This window comes from Astatotilapia calliptera, chromosome 20, assembly GCF_964374335.1.
Source record: "Astatotilapia calliptera chromosome 20, fAstCal68.1, whole genome shotgun sequence".
NCBI classification, from domain to species: Eukaryota; Metazoa; Chordata; class Actinopteri; order Cichliformes; family Cichlidae; genus Astatotilapia; species Astatotilapia calliptera.
The window spans coordinates 4,386,516-4,410,167 of NC_137441.1; the positions used below are offsets into that span (position 1 = coordinate 4,386,516).

At 43.5% G+C, this 23,652-nt stretch overlaps 1 protein-coding gene across 2 annotated transcripts in view; it reads right to left on the reverse strand.

Moving 5' to 3' along the window:
• Positions 1–22,825, reverse strand: part of fgd1 (FYVE, RhoGEF and PH domain containing 1) — a 41,237-nt gene extending 18,412 nt beyond the window's left edge. Inside the window, exons 1-3 of one of the 2 annotated variants that reach the window (XM_026154005.2) lie at positions 21,463–22,825; positions 339–662; positions 58–256 (exon numbers count right to left, since the gene is read on the reverse strand). In XM_026154005.2, coding sequence (XP_026009790.1) covers positions 58–256; positions 339–662; positions 21,463–21,607 — 668 coding nt within the window. In that variant the 5' untranslated portion in view covers positions 21,608–22,825. Of the gene's footprint in view, positions 1–57; positions 257–338; positions 663–8,606; positions 13,821–21,462 lie in introns of those variants that run through there. The other variant, XM_026154004.2, reaches the window with a different exon arrangement.
• Between the last annotated feature and the right edge of the window lie 827 nt (positions 22,826–23,652).

Here is a 23,652-nt window from a genome sequence, read left to right on the forward strand (position 1 = left end):
ACAAACAGAAAAGACTCATATAATGACATCACTCCTCCTTAACCAATCAGAACTCACCGCTCAAACTTCTCGATGAGTGACAAGACACAGGTGGGGGAGGCGGTGCCGTCTGCACGAATAGGTGGAGGTCGGCCTGCCCGAGGGTCCGCTGGGAGGGGTTTGCAGGGGGGTGTAGGTGGGAGGGGCTTTTCTGGTGCTCGGGGGCGCGGCCTGGAAACCCCTGTCTGCTGCTGGAGGTGGGGGGGTTTCGGTGGCACTGTGGAAGGCGGAGTTACAGGTGAGCGATGACCTCATGGATGTATTTAAAAAAAAAAAAAAAAAGTGAATCAAATTCTTACCCTGAGGTTTAGGTCCCGGCAGCGGCGGCCTGCTCTTGCTCGGTGGTGTAATTGTGGTAGCTGGCAGCTCCGGCGGCCCCGTGTCATTCACCAGCAGGAGCCCATTCGCAGAGCCACGGCGTTCTGCTAGCTCTGCCCCTCCCTCCAAGGAGGCGGGACCTGATGTGGAAGAGCTTGGCCCCGGGTCAGAGCTCGGCCCCGGGTCAGAGCTCGGCTGCTGCGAAGAGTCGGCATCCAGCGCCCCCAGGTGGCCGCACGGTGAGCAGGACGGCTCCAGAGAGAGGCTCTTAGTCAGCAAGCTGGGACTGGAGGAGGAGGAGGGACCTGAGGAGGAGGGGACAGGTAAAAATATACAAGGGTTTGTGTTAGGTTGTTAGCTAAAAATATTTGTAAAAAAGGGATTTTGGTTAGGCTTTCTGTCTGCAGATCCTGAAGCTTCATCAAACTCTCGGCAGGTTTCCTCTAAATCCAGGAGACATTTTCTCTGCTGCTCTTTGTTTTCAGGAGCTTTTACTTCAGCTGTCCTTCACACACTAACAGCCTTCGTATTCAATCAAAGCCAAAAAACTTTCTTTATTAGATTTGTTAACTTCCAAAGAAGCGAGGAGACGGGACTGACTCAGCCGAATGTGTTTGTGTGTTTCACTTATTTTGCTTTTCACTTTCTTTTTCTGGCTTTTATGTTCCACAACTGTGTCTTTGAACCTTTGATTTTCAGTATTTTAAATGTGGTTTATATTTTTCATAGTATTGTTGGCTCTTGTTTTATAGATCCACATTCTTCAGACGGGGTGTTTTTATTGACTTTTTATATTGTTTTTGTATTCCATTAATTATTCCATAAAGAAAAGAAGTCATAAATACTGGACCGCACTCTTTATAATTTGTGAAATAGGGCACTGGCCTTGGTGGCCCTGCTTGTGCCTTGATGGTTTTATTGCTGTTTTATCAAAGTGTATTTATGACTTCTCTTCTCCAGCCTTTGACGATGACTTGACCTCATGTTTCTTTGTCCTGCAGTTAATTTATTTCATTTTTAGCTTTGTGCACAAACAGATTTATTCTGTTTGTTTGTTCTTGTTTCTGTTTGCTTATTTCATGCAAATCATCTTAATGTTTCTGTGTCAGAGCCAATAGTGACTGCTGCCCTTTAGCAACAGACACATTTCCTGATGGTCAACAGTGAACTTGATTGGCGATAACAAAGGAAACCGATGGGTTCTTCAGGCTTGACTCTCTCCGTGTCGCCATGGTGTGTCCATGCAGCTTTCTCAGGGAAGTGATGCAGTGTCACCCGGCTGTGCATAATAAACGACCAGAAGAAAAAGGAAAAGTGTGTAAAAAAGGATATCCACAGAAATCTATTTGATGTTAAATAATGAGTCCTTAGTAGAAACCAGGTCTACCCAAGGGTTAAGTCTTTTCTAAATACTTACTTTATGTTGTAAAGTAATATTTGGGATATTGAACTAATTACCTCATGCTTTATATAAATTGGTCCAGTTATCCTTACTTCCAGGTCTGAATAGTGAAGCCAGTGTGGATGTGTCTATAGGGAGGCGTATTCTCTGTCTGCAAAAACAAACCCAGTTGTGTTGCCTCTATGAGAAAACGACCCTTCTGCTCTTTTGATTTACGAGCTCACTAAACACTCTCCGGGTGACTTTACAGCCTCAATCGTGAGTTTAAAGTCTTATTAAACAGAACACAATGCTCGTTTTGTAAGTTATGGACCAGTTGAGACTGAAATAGAAGGTCAACAAGTTTTGCTTTAGGGTGGTGCTAACTTGCAATAGTGATTGATTGCAGTGTCGCTTACTTTCTCAGTCACATCCACCCCTTGCTTGTCCCTTCTAGTTTTAAAATGTCATGATGGTGAAATGGTAAAACCTCAGTGACCAGTGGCTGACAGCACAGCTGGTCATGAATTTCATAATTACAAACAGTCTTTAAATTATTCATCATCTTAAAAAACTTGTCTGGCAGGGTTTGGCAGGATGTAGTATAACATAAAGGACTTTCAGCTGCTGCCTGATTAACAAAGAGTCGCCATGGTGGGTAGCTCAGCATGTTTGATTTTGCAGATTTTTATGCTAGATGTCCTTCATGATGCGATCTGAAAAGTTTCATGTTTCCCACCAGGATCGGAGATCTGAGATCTTTTACCGTTTAGGTCACTGTGTAAACCTCTACATTACTATTAAACAGCTGAAATAAAAACATGTTAACAACTCAAAGAAAGCATAAAGATGTACAGCTGCCGTCACTTAAAAGTGAAGCCAGTGGTGAAGCGCCTTAAACCTGCAGTCTATTAAACAGCCACCAGGGGGCGATAGCTGTGGATGGCAGAAGATTTCCGGTCCTATAAAAGTCTGCTGTTAAACAGCTCTTTGCTCTGACCTCAGTCACAAAGTCTATTTATATTAAGTCTATGTTGTACATTTTCATAACGTAAAGAGTCAGAAAGGAGGATCCTCATTGGCTAACAACCTCTGAATGAGAAGCCGTTTCATAGGTTGTTACATCCCGTTTCAAAACACCAAGAAGGTGATGGTGAAAACACTCAGCTCAAGGCTTCATAACAGGACTTCAGAAACCGTTGGGTCACAACGGCTACATCCATCTTTTACACTGTCTATACAGCTGCCAATCACCAGACCAGTGTGGTGCACAGAGATGCTACAGTAGAAACAAGAGAACCAATCAAAGACTTCTACATCTAAAAAGCCTCAAAAATAAGCAAAAACGTGGTCGAGTCCAAACACTGATGGGTACATCTAACATAAGTCTGCTACAACAGGGCGACTAAAGGAAAGTCCAATAGTTTCCAGCAAATATTGAACAGTATTTATGATTGAAATCCCCCCTCCCTAGAGTAAACATCCGTTTTTTTATACAGCCCAAAGTCTAGACTTAGAGATTTGTATGTGCTATGACTGATGCATTCCTGCAGAGCACGTGGGTTTGTTGAGCAATTCCACATTTTTGTTTCCTCCCGGATTTAAAAAAAAAAAAAAAGGTCTCTAAGATCTCTAAAGTCTCTAAAGCTGAATATTTACCCAATGAATAAATTGTTTAATATTTCAGTGGAGCACGAAATTAAAGTTAGCATACAAAATTAGCCGTTTGAGTGAACAGAGTGGCCTGTGATGGAGATCTACACCCGGCCTGCGGACTTTTAAGATGACGTTACGTTTCTCAGATGAAATCTCTGAAAGCAGAGCAGCAAAATTATGAGTTGCAGGAGCTGTGAGTGTGTGCAGTACACACAGTAATTAAGTTATATACGGCAGGGAGTGTGTGTGCAGATGTGAACGTGATGGGAGGTCATGGGAAAACATCAGCATGCTGATGTGGAGCAGATGGCGTCTCAGTTGTTTAGAAAGCACCGTTAAGAGCAGCAGTCATTAAATCAACAGACTGGAAAAGATTTACTTCAGGCTAAACTGACCACACACACCATTTCCCACAATTCCCTCCAACATCGGCAACAACTTCCTGTTTGAAACGATCCCGATGTTCCGCTCATCGTTGAGGGAGTTCAACAAACCTTTTACGCGATTTTGACCTACAGTCAAAGTCCTTCTAGAAGCAAGCCTCGCCACTTGGCTGCCATTTTGAACACCTCAGGGCACCAATCTGGGCAAATATGTTGAAGCGTTAGCTCAGTTAAGTTAAACTTCAGCGCTCACCTGCACATACAAACTCCACGACCAGCCAAAAAAGTTCATAAGATTTTCTTCTCCTTTTGAAGTTCCTTCAAAACTCTTGGAGCGCTCCGTCTAACGATGCCTCTGCTGCAGTGAATTTCTTTGACTAAGAAGGTTCTAGTTTTGGGGATTTTTTTAAAAGCTGAACTATTTGGCACAATTTGGTCTGTAGGTGTTTCTGTCCTGGTTTCAGTCTCCGGTCGTCTAGGTAGTGGGGCAGCACCTTAGGCGTGGCCACCATGTTTGGATGACGCCTTGGAAGTCACTCTCTGACCTCATGAATCCACGATTTCACCACAGAAATCAAACTTTAATTGGGCCCAGTCGTGGGTTTCAGGTCATACTCAACAAAACATTCAGCCTATTTTATAAATTATGGTCATTCTAAGAGTTAAAACATTATCCAGGATGTGCTAATGACTGATTGGGTAATGACTTTCAGTCACCTAGTACCCTCTCTCTCTCTCAGTTAGCTCCGCCCCTTGCTCATCACATCAAGGTTTAAAACAATAAGAAGACAGAGAAGACTTCAGCTCGAGGCTTCATGAAAAGGTCCTGACTAACCGATTGGTAACATTCTGCTGTCCACCGACGTTCACGCCTTGATTTTGCTCCTCACTCAGACCTGCCAACACCCTCAGTCTTCCCGGGTTTCTTCAGGCTCGTTTCTGCCGCTTTTATCACAGATATTTTTCTTTCAAGGCCATCGGTGAGTGTAGCTCGCCTTCATCCTTACACAAGCCCCTCTTCACCACAATGGACCAGCGCAGCCTTGGCATAGTCACAGTGCAGAGCTCATGCAGATACAAATATAATTGACTTTATTACTGAAATTATTTGTGAACCTTTTGGCTATGGGTCGCTACCCGTGAACATCCTCAGACTGCACTACATTTGGTAATCAGAGTTAAATTCTCAAGGAGTTGAACCTCCAGATTAGTAAACATGCCTTCCCTCCCTCCCTCCCAGCCACCCAATCAATAAAAACAAGCATTGACAGACTCAGCCAGAAGCTGATAGCCAGTATATTGTAATCCATCTCTTTTCTTTCTCTTATCTAATCCAAGTTTGGATCGAGCGTATCCCTGCTGTCATGAGGCAAGACTCAAGATAGGAAAAGGTGTCTACCTTCTTGCATGTCTTTGGACAGTGGGAGGAACCCAGAGTACCTGGAGACAATCCATGCAGTAACGAGGAGAACATGCAAATTCAAAACCCAGACCTTCTTGCTTTGAGGCAACAGTGCTCGCCACCACGCCACCCCCAGTTGCTTAATCCTTGTAAGGGTTTGGTCTGTGAGTTGTGTGTGCAGGTAGGTCAGCTGCTGGAGAAAAGCTTTACAGGTCAGTCTATCATCACTCACAGCTGGTCAGAGACAGGTGGGTCTGTAAGCTGATTAACGGGTTTGTAGGTCATCTTTTTTTCAGCACTGTTGATACTTTTTGACATGTGGAACAGTGAGACACAAAATCCTCAGTTCCCATTTTAAATGAAGCTCACGCATCCGTCTGCCGAGTTTCATGTTCTGCTGCGGCGTTCTTTTGAGTTACTCGTGTCGTTGTTTTCATTGGTTGGATTGAACTGATGTATATTTTTACTCTTCAAGCTCCTTCATTTGACTTTGAACATTTACAAATATAGCCCTGTAAAAATCCAAAGGAACATCCACCTCGCCGTGATCATAAAAATCATATCTAAATATATACCCTCCCTGTCTAAAACCAAGTACACCTTTGTTTAGTAACATATTTAGGAAGAGCAGCAGTTTGTTGTCATCTACCCAAATCCTCCATATTCCAAGCCAAGCTTGACACCTTAATAAAACCTTTAACAGCAGAGATGTTTTATAATCCATGTCTGGAGTGATGTTTCAGACCAGAACCCTAAAACAGGGCAAAGCATCCAAAACTGACGTTTTTTTCAGGGATATGGACTCTTTAAAGCTAGATGTGACAATATGGTACGCCGAAGGTTGGCACCTAGTTGCAACACAGGCCAAGAGCGTGGTTGGAAAGCCGCTGGCAATGCCAGCCACTAGGGAAAAAACTGTTTTACCCAACTGTCTGACAAGTGGCTGCTGGAGGTCGGTGGCAATTACTCAAAACCGGGCACAATGAGGACGATTCGCCGAAAACCTCGCTGCTTTGCTCACTAGCAAACTGTCGTGGTTGTCGGTAGTTGTCTACCAAGCAGAGGTGAAACAGCAAAAGGTACAAAACAAACCGGAAATGGAGGCCATCTTTAATTCAAAGTTTCACTACCGCTCTGTGACAAGTTGGCAACTTCAACACAAACTGCAGGGAATCTGTTAGAGCCAAAACAATCACAAGGAGGTTTTTGGTTAGAGAACTGAAAACTACTTGGTTATAGAAAATAATACCTAATGAGAAGCCAACAGTTTCTTTATAATTATTGGTTAGGACTGAGAGCCCAATGCCATCATCGGTGTAACCTGGTGCATCGCACATCAACCCCACAGGAAACCTTTTGGTTTCTCTGAGATGCCAACAGTGACAAAACTGCAGTATTTGATGTCCTGGGAATGAGAATGGTCTGAAAGCTGATTCCTGCTCATACTTTTGTGCTCGCTGGCTACTCAGCGAGAGAGCGCTGGTGGGAATTCAACAAACAAAGAGACAAGAGAGACAAACTTGGGTGAAGTCCTTCAAAAAGCCAACAGTGTGGAGCCTGACGTCAGTGAGCAACGTGTAGGTGGAGCGATGATTGTATGAAAAGTTGGAACAAGAAAGGGAACAACAGCAGGTGACTACAACGAGGAAGAAACCCATCACAAAATGGCTACAAAAGAAAGACGGTTTTCAGTTTTAACGCAGAAGTTCTTCGTCTATGTCAGACTCCTGTCTCAGCAGCAGGGCGAGCTAGAGGAGCAACAGCAGCACAAAGATAACCTCGAGCAGCCCACGTATTTTTGGCACTGCCCCCTTCAGACAAAATGCAAATACATCATATAGAGGGCGGCCGCAAAGCTCTGCAGCGCACCTACAGACCATCGGCACACAACCAAACAGGAGCCTGGGATCGTACCACCAACCTTCTGATTAGTAGGGAACCCACACCTGAGCAAAGATGGGGGCTCTGGAGGTCAGTGTGGGTTTCAAGTCATCCCTACGAGTCTTATGGTTATTATGGAGACTGGTGAGGCTCTTTAACAGGTTTCGCTTATTGCTGGCAAGGTTTTTTAAAACAAACAAACAATTCAAATGCAAAATCAAGCACATAGATGACTGAAGCTCCATGTAATTTGGGGTGTGGCATAATTTCAAACAGACTAAAGTTCCTAGTCATTTAAGTCAGCGATTCATAGGGATGCTGGATGCCTTGATCACCAGGAAATCACACTCGGATTCAGTCCAGGGCAGTTCTGTCATTCCATAGGTGTTTAATTTGATCGCATCAGAGGCCCTGGGAGTTCTAATATGTGTTGGAAATTGGAATATTCATATTAAATACAACTCTTAAGAGACTCTCTCCAAATGCCTGGACAACTCTAAAAATGTGAAGTGAACTGGGAATGATGGATTCATTATTAACTCATAGACAGACGATCAAAGACTGCTGTATTCAGGCTGGAGACCTATTGAACCACTCAGCTGTTTATTTAACTTCATTTTGGGGTAATAAAGAGGAAAAATGCATTCTTGAGACTTAACACAAGCTTTCTAAATGATATGAAATGTAAGGAACTCATAGAGGTATCATTTAAAGACTAAATGGATAACAATAATATTGGGGACGTGTCGCACAGAGCTTTAGGAACATTTAATGCTCGACCTGCCCATTCTGCAGAATTCACCTTCATCATTTTACCACTATGAGGCTCAGTGTGTGTGTGTGTGTGTCCGTGTGTGTGGAGGGGGTGTGTCCGCGTCTGTCTGCAGAAACAAACCAGCTCAGACAGAAACTCAGATCACACCATCTCCATCCTGCTGTGCAGCCACATCAGCCTGGGATGAACAGCCACATTTAACATCGATGGATCAGGAGCCCATCAATAAATCACACACACACACACACACACACACACAGCGAGTCTGGCTGTGATGGACTGGCTGTGATGGAGCCTCATTGGTTCCTGTCTGTCTGATGTTTCTGATTCAGTGTGAGTGATGATGGAATAAAGCAGAGAATCGATCAGATGACATGTGTCGGATATCGACACATGAATGAAGCCTGTTTCAGCTGAGCTGAGAGCAGCAGCAGCCTCACATCTGGCAGACGCAGTATCATGCAGCCATACTAGCCTACATTCACTGCAGCGAGATGTCGGTCAGTGTGTGCGCGTGCACGACAGCCGGAGTGAGCGCGCGTATGTCACCCCCAAACACCCCCCCCCCCCCCCCCCACCCCCATCATCAGGATTATTCTAGTGATGTAAAAAAAAATATTTATCCGAATAAAATAAAGGCAAACGGGACGCGCCGAGCACGGCGAGGCTGCGGCCGTGCGTGTGCGCGCGAGCCCGTGCAACGCCTGTCAGCAGGTATATGGAGTGTGTGTGCACGCGGTGCAGATGTATGTGATGCTGCCGGAGACTCACCCCTGGTCAGGCTGCTTCTGTCCATGTACATCGCGCAGCAAAACACAAATCCGGTCATTAAAGAAAATGTTGGTGCGGGGAGAGAGCGGCTCTCCCGGTCCACAGCAGCCGAAGAAACCGGGTCAGAGCCACGCACACGCACGCACATACACACGGGAACCCACCGGACCGGCTCGGACTCACAGACACACCGACAGACCGACGGTCCGGACCGACCGCAGACCTGCAGGCTGCTGCTTCGGGATGGATAAGTAGGTTAGATCCGCTCGGTTTGATTCAGGGGGCTGCCCGGTGTGTGAGCGGCGGGCGGCGGCACAGCGAGTGGAGGAGGGGAGAGAGCGAGAGAGAGCTAGTGAGATAAGGGGGAGGGGGGGGCTCTCAGTCCTCCATTTTGGTTTCCATGACAACAAATTAAGAAGATACAGAGAGGGGGAGATGGGGGTGTGATGGTGGTGGTAGTGAAATGTGTAAATACATCAGACTGATTGACAGGCGAGGCCTGATCACGTGGGTTTATGGAGCGGAGGCTACAGACAAACTGACTCAGATTAATGTGAAGCTGTTTCTCTTTCCCTCTTTCTTTCTCCCCTTCTTTCCCCCAGTCAAGTCTGTCCCGTATTCAGTAAGTGAAAATAAAATAAACAATAAAAGGTGAATCAAATGGACCATTACGGCAAGGCTGGGATGGTCAATTTGGTAAAGTAAATCCGTTGGGCATCTTTCTTTGCCTTTAGACAACAATTCTGATGCAAAAGAGCCAAACGGGACAGGCAAAAAAACAAAACAAAAACCCAAAAACATTCATCATCTTAACTTTAATTTAATGGACCAGTATGTCATCAGTGTTTAAGAATTCTGAGGAAGTCACGTAATTTCACCCTTAAATGCTACATTTTGTTTTATGGAGGCATTTTCACTGCATAAATCAATTTGTGTTTACATTTTTTATTAATAACAAGCATTTCCACCACACGTAGTTTCACTGTCTGGAGAGACACCAGAGACTTTCAGAGCACCTCTAAACTTTATCTTTACATTACAACAAGATGCTAAAGTTTTGATGATTTAGATCAACAGCAGCTAGCTTAACATTTTTCAAGAGCTTCCAGAGATGTTGTGTTGTAGTGGACTCTCCTCATTTGCCAATGCATTCTCATCCTGGTCCATAATACAGATACCTGCACCTAACCCTTATGTGCCCAGGTGTCCTTTGGTGGTGGTGCTCTGATGTAGCACCAACACTGTTGTGTCAATATTATTCACTGAAGAGTAAAAGTCCTGATTCGCAGACCTACAAAGTGCACATTAAGATGCTGGATGGATTGGAAGCAGTAGCTTTAAAAAAACAAAACCATCAATGTCTTGTGTGTGTTGCACTTTGGTGTCATCATGTATTTGCTTTTTACTTTTACTTGCAGAAAAAAAAAACTTTTTTAGGTTTAGGTGGCAAAAAAAAAAAATTGTGGTTTGTGTTAAGACACACCCCTTCACGTAGTAACCAATGGAAACAGTGGTTTCTATGTGACTGCAAGTCTCTTTATGTATGTGCATCCCTTTATGCCGAGGTACGATGTAAGATATGTAGCTTTGCAAGCTCAAGTACAGATCAGCTGATTGGATACATAAACAAATGATCTGTAATCTAATTGGGTAGAACACCTGGGAAATGCATCGCCCCCCAAACGACAGCAAATTTAAGTCTGCTGTCATCTCATAAACTTTGAACATAACTAGTTTAACTAAAAAGTGTAGGTTGCTTCTGTTTTGTTTTTTTTTATCCAGGTTTGTCTTTAAGAAGGAGGGGGAGGACAGGAAATGAATCACTGAGAGCTCAACTCAGTGTATGCACCCACAAGGGCTGCAGAGAGGAGAAAACAAGCTGAAATTAGCATGTTTTTGAAGTAAATTCCTCCATCCTGTTCCTCTGTCTGTTTTCGCTTAATAAAACAAGTAATCCTGACCAACAAAGAGTTGATCTAACTCAACCCCACAGCGAGGTCACTGGATGATAAACAAAAACAAACACACCCCTGTTATTAAGCTGCTGACACACAGACAGACAAACAGGCTGATCGAAAAGGATGTACCCCCCGGGTCTTCTGGGACTAAGCTTAAAACAGCACACCCACATCGGTGTTACATAAAACAAACACACCCTACTTACTGAGGAGGACAGAGGAGGAGAGTCACAGCTCTAGAGTAACAAATCAAACACACCCTCAGGTTAATGTGCCTTGAGACAGTTAATCTCCACCCGTCTGTGGAGACTGAAAGACAAATGCACCCAAACACACATAATAATAATGGATTGGATTTATATAGCGCTTTTCAAGGCACCCAAAGCGCTTGGGTCCACTATTCATTCACTCTCGCATTCACACACTGGTGGAGGCAGCTATGGTTGTAGCCACAGCTGCCCTGGGGCAGACTGACAGAAGCGAGGCTGCCATATCGCGCCATCGGCCCCTCTGGCCCACACCAGTAGGCGGTAGGTGAAGTGTCTTGCCCAAGGACACAACGACCAGGGCAGAGAGCCCGGGGATCGAACCGGCGACCTTCCGGTTACAGATACGCTTCCCAACCCCCTGAGCCACGGTCGCCCCTACATTACTATTATTATTATTATTAAATTCACCCAAACACACATCAGAGAGGAGAAAAAAAATCAAACACACCCTGTTATTTTCTGGCAAGTGAGGAGATAAAGCTACAGACTGACCTCTGACCTCACACACTAACACACCTCCCCTCCCCCACAGCAGCAGTGGATGACCCGGTGACCTACAGAGACTCCAGTTCCCTCATCCATGCCCCCAAGGACAGATGAATGGACAGAGAGCATTCAGCTGCTTTAAAGCTCAAGCAATGGAACAGCTGACACACTTATTTATTTCTATTTTCTTTTGGGGGGGGGGGGGGGGGTGCTTTTTTAAAACAGCTGAAAGTAAAGAGCCAGACAGGAAGTGAGGGGGGGTATATGTAACACTGGTCGATGGCGGATGTGAACTAGCATGAACCACTACAGTTTCTAAAAGTAGAAACACTTGAAATGGCAGTGCAGTCAATAGAAATTGTTTAATTAAGAGTAGAGATACTAGAAAGCGGGAATAATATCACCAACAGAAAAAGTAGAAATAGCAGAAAAAAACAGAAATAACAGCAAATAGTGACAGATAACATAAATAAAAGTAGAAATACTAAATCAAATGAAATGACAGCAAAATCACTAGATTTAACACGAGGCTGATACATTTAGAAATACTAGATTACAATAAACAGAAACGGTACAAATAAAAAGCAGAAATTACAACACAATAAGTAGAAACAGATTTTTGGCAGGAGGTGTTACGCAATATAAATACGCCTTTTATTAATTCCCGTCACTGTTTAATTCAGTATAAAATTGTACATAGGTTACATTATTCAAGGGAAAGACTTCACAAAATGTACCCAGACTGCTCTCCTCTCTGTGAAAAATGTATGATACATTATGGAAATCTGTTACATAGTTTTTGCACTCTGTCCAAGGCTTCAGGGTTTTTGGTGTGACATTTCTACCTACCTGTCTAAGATTCTTAAAAACAAGACTGAGCCAAATCCAACAGTAATTTTCTTTGGGATCTCCAAAGAAATACAAAGTTTACAACATTCTCAAAAAAGGTTTATATCATATGCATTGATTATCGCAAAGAAATTGATCCTGCAGCTTTGGAAAGGCAAAGAGGTTCCTGTGTTAAAGATGTGGCTTGCAGAACTCACAAATACTCTTCACCTTGAAAAAATAAGATATACCATGAATGACAATGTGAAAGTTTTTGAACTAACTTGGCACTCTTTATTTGCGTATCTTGGGTAAATATAAATTTTTGGCAGTCGGGGGATTGGGGCCCATAGAGGTTTTTTTCTTTGTTTATTTGTCTGTCTTGTTTTGTTTAGAGAAAAAGGAGGCATAAGTTCTACTAATTTGTAACAACTGCGATACCTGCTTCTAATAAAACATATATTTACAAAAAAAACAAAACAATAAGTAGAAACAGTATAAAATATAAGTAGAAATAGTAGAAACAGCACAATCAGACATAAGTAGAAACATTAGAAACAACAGCGCAAGAAAGATAAACAGCAGGAAATAAGTAGAAACAATGCAAACAACAGCAGAAAAAAGTAACAATCAATAACAACAGTAGAAGTAAATGTGGAAAGATTAGAAACATCAGCAAAAATAACAGCACAAGTAACAGTACAAATAGAAACAGTGTCAACAAAAAAGCTCAAAGTAAAAATGAAAAAATGACAAAAATCAATAGAAACAGCAGAAATACCAAAGCCAGAATACGAGCAGATGAAAGAATAAAGAGCAGAGGACGTTCCAGCAGCGCAAGCATGAAGTAGAAACTTGAGAAGCCAGAGGGGAAAAAAAAACAACCACAGAACTAAAAGTAGACAAAAGTAAAACTGAATAAAGACCATAAAATGTTTTCCACACTGATAGAAACAACAGTAAGTCCCTTTTTCCCTGCTTAACTGAACAGTTTGTTTCTGCACGTCAAACTGTGTGTGATCAGCAGAAAAGTTAAAATCTGACAAAATCATTAAAGTGGAGGAACAGAAGAATCATGCAGAGGCAAAAATAACTGATGATGTTAACAGTACACTAAAAAAAATTAGAAGTTGGCTTCACTTAAAATTGCACTTAATAAAATGCATGTAATGTCACTGCTTGAAAATTGTGGGCAATACTTGTCTAGTTCAATGAGTATGCAGACCTATGAACTCAATATAATATGAAAGAACTGCTTTATTTGACCTCAGTTTAGCAACTTTTAGATTATATACATTTTGAAGCTGTTATGGATGCTCTAGATTTCTTTTTATGAAGCTAAGAGTACTGCTGTGCACAGACTGTACAACAGATGGGTGTAGCTACCTTGATGTCACCCATTGCTTTCAGAAGCCTTCAGATTAGCATTTCTGTTACAGAAAGAAAGAAAAGAAAGAAAGTGTACTTTATTGGTCCCCGTGGGGAAAATCCCTCTCTGCATTTAACCCATTCACTCAGTGAAGCAGTGGGCAGCCATTGGGCGCCAGGGGAGCAGTGTGTAGGGATGGTACCTTGCTCAGGGGTACCTCAGGGTAGCTGTTCAGGGGAATCGAACCCCCGACCTTCCGATCATGGGGCCACCACTCTACCTACTGAGCTATCCCTGCCCTACAGCCATGTTGGACACATAAACTGGCTAACAACTTGTGCAGTTTCATGTAATTCCACAGATAATCCTCGATTCTGAAACCTAGCATAACTAATATTTAGAAAATTAAGTTATTTATTTATTGAATGAGACCCAAAATGTGTCACTGAACCCATAAACTCAACATGAAAGTGTTTACAGAGGTCAAAATTAAAAGCTGTTTTCCACTAGACTTCTATAAAGCCAGAGGTCTTTGTGCAACGACAGCCGGTTCGTCTGGTGGCTTTCATACAGAATCACGATGTAAGGCACTTCTGCACTGGCTTGGTTTTTTCAGCATGGAAGTTACGTCCATGTTTTATGCTGTACATGGTTTTGCACAATATGTGTTAAAGAAAGAAAGTGGCTTTATTAACATTAGAATGATCCAGGAGTCTTAGTCTCTAAATCTACACTAATCTACTGTGACAACTAAGGATGTGAAGGAAATATACTTGGACTCTTGTCTTATACATGTAGAGTTTCTAATGCTAACTGGGTGTCCTGGTACTTTAAAGCCCCCACATGCTTGCAGCAGACAAAATAATCACTTTCTTTTTCTTTTCAGGAGAAACAGTTTTAGGCAACACTAAAAACAAACAAACAGAAAAAAACCAAAAGAAAGTACAAACTGTCGTATCAATCTCAGTTCTACCTGCAGCTTTCGGTATTTCATTAACCAACTCTTGTTGGTTCATAAAAACGTTCATTTTAACTGTGTGAGGACTTGCGGTGTCATGATGCATTTCCAGGAAACTGTTTTCCACCCTGAATCCAGGTGTAGAGCCTCAGACAGCGTCCCAGAGTGAAGCCTAGACGCTGTGTCCCCCACAAGGTATCAACTTAACATAGGTCCCCGCAAAGTTACTTGTACCGACACACACACACACACACACACACACACACACACACACACACACACACACACACACACACACACACACACACATTTATCATTCCCATTCACCCACAGAACTTGATGTATTTTTAACCTTCAGCTCTTCATTCATATCTGCTCATATCTGCCTGCACACGTCCTGTTGTGAGGCATGTCAGGAGGGGGGGGGCGTGCTTAACATTTAAACTGTCTGCAGTGAAGCTGCAGAGGGACACAGATCACTGCTCTGTCTTCACTTACTAACATGCATGTGACACATACCGACATGTTCATCTGTCTGTGTATATAACAAGCTTTCCCCAATCAGCTGATTCTGGTCCAGCTTCAGTGTATCCATCCGTCATTATACAAGAAATCGTTCCAGCACATGAACCGCAGTCTTCAGTGTCAGTAGCAGTTCAGTGATGCTGCAGGAAGTGGACAGAACCAAGCTAGGAGTTTCCTCCTGCTCCCAGTCTTTGCACTAAGCTATGTTAAACACGCACAAGCTGTAATACTGACACTAACACTGTCTGCTGTGTAAAGCCTCATATCTGGAGGAACTATTCCTGTCCACGTTAAAGCCTGCAGGTAACATCAGCTGCTTCTCTTCTCCAGCCGCCACTGATCCTCGTGCTGATGGAGGAAATCAGCTGCAGGGGCCTCATTCACAACCGCGGCGAAGGCACAAAGTAAGGAAGGCCTAAACGAGGCACACACTGCTTCCCACGCTAAAATTAGAGACTGTTTAAAAACAATAATTTAAAAAAAAACCTTGAGAGGAAAATGTGTGCACTAGTAAGGAAACTCAGACCCATGCAGACAAACATTTTAGACTTTACACTTCATTTGTACCTTGAAGGTCTTGCTGGTTCCTGGTATTAAAAAGGCCCTCAAACATTGCAGACAAGCATTTTAACTTTACACCTATCATCATTATTTGAGCCACTAGATGGCAGCGTCACTGGAACGTACGTGCGTTTGTGGTCTGAGACACAACCATCACAGACGGTAAAAGCAGTAACTTTTCTTTTTTTATGAATTATAAATTCCACATTTACAAATGTTTGAGGAAAGTTTGTTTTTTGACAGACCTTTCACAGAAAAAGCACCAGATCAGTTACTCTGACCTCCTCTGTTCTCTTCGCTCCCTTTTTCATGCTTATTTGAATCCAACTTTACAGAAAAGAGAGGGGGGGGGATAGCGACCCTCAGCCACTCTTTCTCTGCCACGTTGTCTGTGGTTTCCCGTCTCGCTCGCTCACGCCAAACTTCAACACTTTGACTAATGAACAGGAGTGGTGACATGAACCTCGGAGACACACGAACAAACACTTTGTTCTCCTTTTGAAGCTCATTTCTTTGCCGTGACTGGCAGATCAGGCCTGACGTATGTGATGTGTGAGCAAAGACGGCAGCCTGCTCAGTCTGAACTAAAAGCCTTGAATATTCCCAGACAAGTTACAGGTTTTAATCGGCCCCCAAAACCCCCGAAATGACCCAGAGAATAAACATAAAACTCAGGAATACAGAGGACTGGACATAAACAGAAGCTCTGGCAAAAGAATGAAAGGACTATGAATACAAGAAGAAGTGTTGGGTAACAACAGGAGAAGACAATCAGGTAATCAGACACAGGAAGTAAAACCAACACGGGACATGAAAGAAAACTAACCCTGAAAAGTAGGTTAGAAGCAACTCTAAACAGCAACAAGCATAAACTAGAACTGAAGCTTAATAAAAACTTCAGAACTAACAGTAGAACAGTAAATAACTCCTGAATAATAAATAAATCTAAAATCCAACAACTGAAGCTCAAAATGAATAAAATGATAAAAGTAAAATCAGGAATCAAAAACCAAACCTAACCCAACGAGCCGAAGCCTAAAGCGCTGGAAGAGCAGGAGAGCTGCACGCAAATTAAAACATAATAATAGTGAACAGGTATACAACACTACAACACCACCACAAAAATCAACTTTGGTGGACTGCAGAGCGGAGTCGCGCTATCAGTCCATTAAATATGGCTCACATACACCAAAGTCTTCGAGCTCAACTTCATGATTCATTGGTCAGAAATGGACAAAAAGTCATAAAACTTAGAAACTATGATGGTTAAAAGTTTGTTTTGTATTGTGAACATTTCAATTTTATTTATTTCTACAGCGCCAAATCACAACAGTCACCTCAAGGCGCTTTATATTGTAAGGTAAACCCTACAATAATACATACAGAGAAAAGCCAACAATCATTAGACAGTACTGCATGAAGATGTAAAGTATCACATCATATTTGACCTCAGTTTTTCAGGGTTTTTTAGTAAAAAATAAAAAAATCAAAAAATCACATTGATAATGCAGAGATCTGAAAAACTCCCAAAAGCTGATATCAAATATAATACAGTTTGCATTGCTTAGGCCAGCGGTCCCCAAACCCCGGGCCACGGACCGGTACCGGTCTGTTAGTCGTTTGGCTGCAAGAGTTGAGGCTCCGGTGTGAAATTTATGGTTTTCAGGGTTTTTAATCATGATTAAATCATTATTAAATCATGACTGGTGATGGCAGCTACATTGTAGCCACAGCCACCCTGACAGAGGCGAGGCAGCCGGACACTGGCGTCACCGGGCCCTCTGACCACCACCAGTAGGCAACGGGTGAAGTGTCTTGCCCAAGGACACAACGACCGAGACTGTCCAAGCCGGGGCTCGAACCGGCAACCTTCCAATTACAAGGCGAACTCCCAACTCTTGAGCCACGATCACAACATCTTTAAGGCCAGTCTGTGAAAATATTGTCTGACATATTCCGTGTTGGTTTGGGGACCGCTGGGTTAGATTACATTTAAAAAAATATAACCCTATTCCATTAAAAGTATATACTGGCGTTAGCTGCACTGGCGGAGGGTTGTGCTCTCAGACTGCTTCTGGTTTGTGATGCGTTTGAGATGCGAATGATCATACAGGAAGTTGTGATGCGCAGGTCCAGAGTTTGAAGGGATAAGATGAGATGGAGATGACACTTTGCTGAAATCGTGTAATCTTTCCATGTCATCTTCAGCTGATCCAGTGATTTCCTCACTGATTACAGCTCCAAGTATTTTAACTGTCTCACAGTATCACTATCAGGAGGTCCATCATTGCGTCCAGTCCTCTTCTTGAAAGTTCTGCTGGGACCTAGCCGTCTTATTGCTGCCTCATACCCAGCATGCATTTCAACATTAAATAACCATCAGCTGGCGGTCTTCGTTAGATAGACGGTTAAAAGAATTTCGTTAAAAACTTAGAGTCAGTATCTGCTTGACGTACTTCTCGGATGTGTTTGTCTGTAGAAACATTTCCAGAAACAAAAACTTTGTGTTTGAGAACTCTTTCATGGTTTTCGTGACATCAAAGGAAGGTGATAGTTGTCACAGTCCACGCAACGAATTATTCTTTACATGTACATCAATGTCTGTGTACACTGTAACCAATGATCTGACAGAGATTTCTCACTTAGTAAGAGATGATTTGACCTTCTACGTGAAAACGTCAAACATCCTCCACGGTTCAGATTTCGCCACCACGCTGCGACCACCTTTCACAGACATAACGCTGCTGTTTCAACCGCGTTTGCAGTGACACACGTAAATTCATTTAGGAAAATAAAAGCGCAGCCACAACTCCAGATTGCAACAGCAGGTTTGTTTGATTCATGCAAGTTTCTGCAGATGTTGTGCTCTAAACATGAAGTATTCCCTCAGAGTGCAGCTGCTGCATCCCTTCACCACTGCTGGGAAAATCTCTCATGATCGTCTGACAGCAGAATGAATCATTACTTTAGCAATGAGTTCCGCATTAGCTCTGCAACAGCTACTGCAGCAACTCTGGGACCCTAAACGGGGTTCATCAGACCGGATCTGGACCTGTGGGAACCCTTAGGATACTTCCCATCTTTGTGTGGACTCTCAGTCATCCCACTAAGCCTGAACCTGGCTCTAACCCCCCAAAGTCAGGCCTGAACTCTCAGGAGAGGCCCAGATTAAGGACTGGACCCCGTGTCCTCAGAGCGATACAGAAAACAGTTGACACGCCGAGCTGCTGTGGTTCTGTTCCCCTGATTCAATTATTCTACAAACAGCACCACATGACAGCTTTCAACCACTGAAGCTAAACGTGGAGGTGTCATGTGACCTGTCTGACCTCAGCTTCACCAGAGAGAGAGCGAGCGAGCGTCACGTTTAATTAGATTGAGTCTAATGTAATGAACTATGTCTCTCTGACCTTCAGCCACAAACCTCTGGAATCCCAAAGACCTGAGCACGAACCACATGCTGCTTTGGTCGGTTGTTCGTGGGCAAGTTTCATAAAGCAAACAATCAATAATACAATCAAATCAGCTCCCAGATAACGAGGCAGCAAAGCAAACACAGCCTGAGAGAGGGGGTGTCAAACATGTGGTCTGGGCACCAGAACGACCCGCCAGAGAGTGCAGAGCGGCTCACTGGATACGGATCACTTTGCATAGTGTGGCAACAGTTGTATTTTAACCCAAAACATGATATTTCTCTAACCTAACCACGTGGGTTTAATGCCTAACCCAGAATATTGTTAATCAGCTCATATCAGACCAGATACATGAAGATTCTGTTGCGAGACTGTCCGAAAAACTTCACATGGTGCATGACAAGGAAAACACAGATAAGTATAAAATAAAAATACTGAACTATAAATGTTGCACCAGCTGCAGGACAGTATAACTGCACAGAATATAAGCTAGTTCCTGGACGCCTCCCACATGGAGGCTGGGGCAGACCCAGGACATGCTGGAGAGATTATGTCTCTCTGCTGGTTTGGGAATAACTCTGTGTCCCACCGGATGAGCTGGAAGAGGTGGCAGGGGTGAAGGAAGTCTGGGCTTCCCCATTAGACTGCTGCCCGTACCCGGATAAATGGCAGAAAATAGATGGATGGATGGATGATCTACAACATATGATGGATATTTAATTGTGACGGCTTTCAGAGTGTGCTGCTTTATGTTTAAAAATAAAAGCAAACTGTCATACTTTTGCTGCTCAGAGATTAGAGCTTTTATGTTTCTGTTTGTTTAAACAGACGAGCAGAAAAATGAAAGTAGAGGCAGGACATGGAGCTGCAGAGACCAGCCGCAGCATCGCACCAATCACCACCATGACTGTAACTTTCACTGCGGGCAGCAGCGATGAAGGTTAAATAAACTCATCCTGCTTTCAGTGGCCATTCAGTGAGTCTCTACAGCCATGGCTCAAGTTTAAATGACAAAGAGACAAACACTCAGGCTTCTGACGGCAGACCTGTGTGATGTCACAGAGATGACATATACCTAATATGGTCATCTCAGGAGCAGAAGCCCCACCAAACACTAAGGACGCCGTGGTAATTTAGCACTTTGTGAATCACCTTGTTGGTGCAAAAATATTATTTTGTGCCTCTCAGATGTGTTATCTTTGGGGGTTTTTTAATAAATGTAACTAAAGAAATGCAAACAAACTGTGTTCTTGTGACAGGCAGAGAAAAATATTTCAAAAATTTCCAGAATTTGGTGTAATGTGCTGGAGCCAGACCCTGAACTTCAACAGGTAACAAACTGATGAGGAGTCAGTCTGCAGAGTCCGTTTGTACCTGTTAATGTTTCTACAGGAGAATCACCATGGCGATCTCATCTAAGTTTCTTTGTGAAGGTTTTCATCTTTGCTTTGCGTTCATACCTAAATACTAAGAGGAAGCGCTTATGCGTGTCCTTATTAGGACACGTGACGGCAGCCAAAGGTTTATATTGTTAAGTGCTGATTATGACACAATTCAGGTCATTTTACGGAGAAACTGGAAAGTAATGTAACAAATTACTTTCCCCAGTGAGTAATTAAAGTACTGCATTACTTTTAAGAAAAGTAATAAGTAATGTATAATGGCTTGAGTAATGATCCCAACAATGCTGATGTGTAGACACATCACTGGTTCGTCCATTGAATTGGGGACTTTTTATGCTTGAATGAGTCACAGGTCAGTGTTAAGTGGTTTCACAAACAAACAGCCTCTGAAACTGGTCAGGTACAAGGATCCGACTGCAAATAACTGAGAAAGTCCAAAGGAAAAAGTTTTAAATACTTTCAGAAAGCCTGGAGAAGTACTGTTCAGAACCACTTTTTTTAAACTACAAGGAAGAAATTTTGGCTCACTGGAAGCAAAATGTGAAGAAATGAGGCCGACGCAAGACTTCTGCACAGCACTTTAAAAATTCCAGATATTTTATCTTCTCGGAACCAGCTGCTGACACCATCCCTATAAAAATGTGCAATTTCTGCTGAGTTAAAGGCACTTTTTGTAATTACCCTCTGCAGAATGCGTCAAATAAGATTAACCTCCAGGGGGCAGCATTTTACCAGATGTGTTTACAGATGTGTTGTTTTTTTCCCCCCTTCTATTCTTTTGACATTTCTTTTTACTTTTTCCTCCATTTCCTTAAGAGGCTTTGGCATTTCCCACGCTGCCACTTTAAACAATGTTTATGATGACTCACCTATAAAGGTTACGGTGAATCGCTGCACCATCTTGTGGTACAGTCTGGCATTACATGAAAGTACAGCCCAGCCCTAGTTTAACTTCAGCTCATTGCTCAATAACACAACATGCAGACAGAGCTGTGGTTAAATCTGGAAGCTTTCAAACATTTTAAAAACACATACATTCACAGTAAGTGCCTTTAAACAAATACACAAAAGCTGCAGTGCACTCACCTGTCCTGCAGGTGGCGCTGCGGCTGCCATGTGGTGGCGTGTTGAGGTGGTAGGAGAACCTCATGGTGCTGAACTGACTGGAGAAGGAGGGAGCAGGAGGAGCAGGGAGGCTGAGCAGAGTGCTGCGAGGTCGGTTCAGCTGCATGCCTGCACAGGTACGTCACTGCACACCTGTACGCAGGTCAGGGTTTATTCAGTTCATTCTCCACTCATGAGATTTTTCCTTCTCTTTTCTCTTTTTATTTTAAAATATGAGTGTTTGTTTTTGAATCAGTCACTTTCTGCTTGTTCAGAGTCAGTTTTGCTCTCAGAGAAATCCACACAGGCGCACTCGGCATCGGTTATCTGCTTCACTCTTTTCTCCATTCAGGAAAATGAACTTCAGCTGCGACTCTCTGGTGGTTCACTCTCTGGCTGAAGCCATGTGGAGGTCAAAAATGTCTCACCCTCCTTCATCCTCCCCCTCTCGCTCCCATCTTTTCCTCTTTGTCACTCTTTCAGGAATCTAAACGTTACCAGTCTCCGTGCCTCCATCTCCACGTCACGTATCCGCAGAAACAATCAGAGGAATCCGGCTGATGTGGTTTTCAGATTAAAAACCTTCCCCGGGTGTGCCGACTGAGGGTTTCTGTCAGTCCAGCTCCTCCGAGATAAAGCTGAGGAACAACTTTTGAGGATCCAGAAACCTGAAATCAAACACGTCTGTAGGAGCTTTAGAGCAGAATGTGCAGACTCAGCTCTCCTCCTGCTCGAGTGCCTCCACTTTTTCTGATTTCTGCTCCTCCTGCTGCTTCGGTTTGACTCCCTCTGAAGACTTTTTGCTCTTTCTCTTCAGCGTCAGTTTGTCCAAACAGACAGACAGACAGACTGGCTGTCGGTTGGCCGTCTCTCGGCAGCTCCAGGCTTTTGTGTGAAAGTCTGATCTGAGCTGCAGACCGACACCACAACTCCTCCTCCTCCTCCTCCGTCCAGACATCTGATCCCAGAGCAGCTCCCCTCCTCCCTCTCTCCTCTCCCTGTGGTCTGGTTCTCATTTTCTCTGTTTTCTGAGGCTGAAATTTGAAGCAAAAGGAAAACTTTGGAGAAAAATTCCAGCAGGATATTTTAAATTTTTCCCCTTTACCAACACCAGAGTCTGAGCTCCACTTACTCTCCACCACTCATGACTCTGCTTTTTCTCTTTCTAACAGAAGCACAGATTCAAGTTTCAGGATGATGTGAGCAGCAGCTTTCAACCACCAGGGGGCTCCAACCCTTCATTCCACATGTCCCTGCTGCGCTCGGAGCCTCAGTCTGAGATCGTAACAAAGGTCACATTTCAGTGGTTTTAAGATCCGTCCACAGACGGGAGCAGACTCCCAACATGTCAAAACATTTTCTTCAGGCAGAGCAAAGATCTGCTGCCACCTGGTGGGACATGCTGACATATTTAAATATCCTGCTTATTATTTTGCTTGATCAGCTTTCCGCAGCATATGCTGCTCTGGCCTCTTTTCTCATGCTCCGTCTGAAAGCCTCTGTTTTAGCTCCCGTCACTTGAAAGGACTGAATCTGGTCTTTTTGGACTCTTAACTGGGAACTTGAAGCTTTAAGTGCTTTTTACCCATCATGCACACACATGGGTTTCATCATCAGTGTCGTGCATGTGGAGTCAAACCACTGACCATCTCCATGAAAATTGCCAGAAGAAAGTGGATCACCCTATGATGTCCATTCACTCTAAACTATGCCCGGGTAATGTCAGGGGTTCTCTTGTGTGACCAACAGTAGCTGTTACTGTGTCTCTGTATGGATGCTGGTGCAGCGTGTGAATGACACACAGCCAGGACACACTGAAGAGATCATCTCTTGGCTGGTTTGGTATTACCAGATGAAAATTGCTTCTGTTTCTGCCGGTTTACCATGTTGGCTAAGGTACTGCACTCCACACCAAGTGTTTTTTTACTGTTATGAGTGCAGTATCACAAAGCTGTGGATTTCCCTCTCATCTACCTTAGAGACTAGATGAGGAGCTCGTTCAGGAGAGGAAGAGTAGAGCTGCCAGCAGCCAGATGAGGTGGTTTGAGAATCCTCCGAGGCGCCACCCAGGTGAGGTATTCCAGACATGTCCTAATGGGGATCGGGGGGTGAGGTGTCTCTGTTGCGGACCCAGGACGCGCTGAGAGATTAGATCTCTCGGCTGCCTTGTGA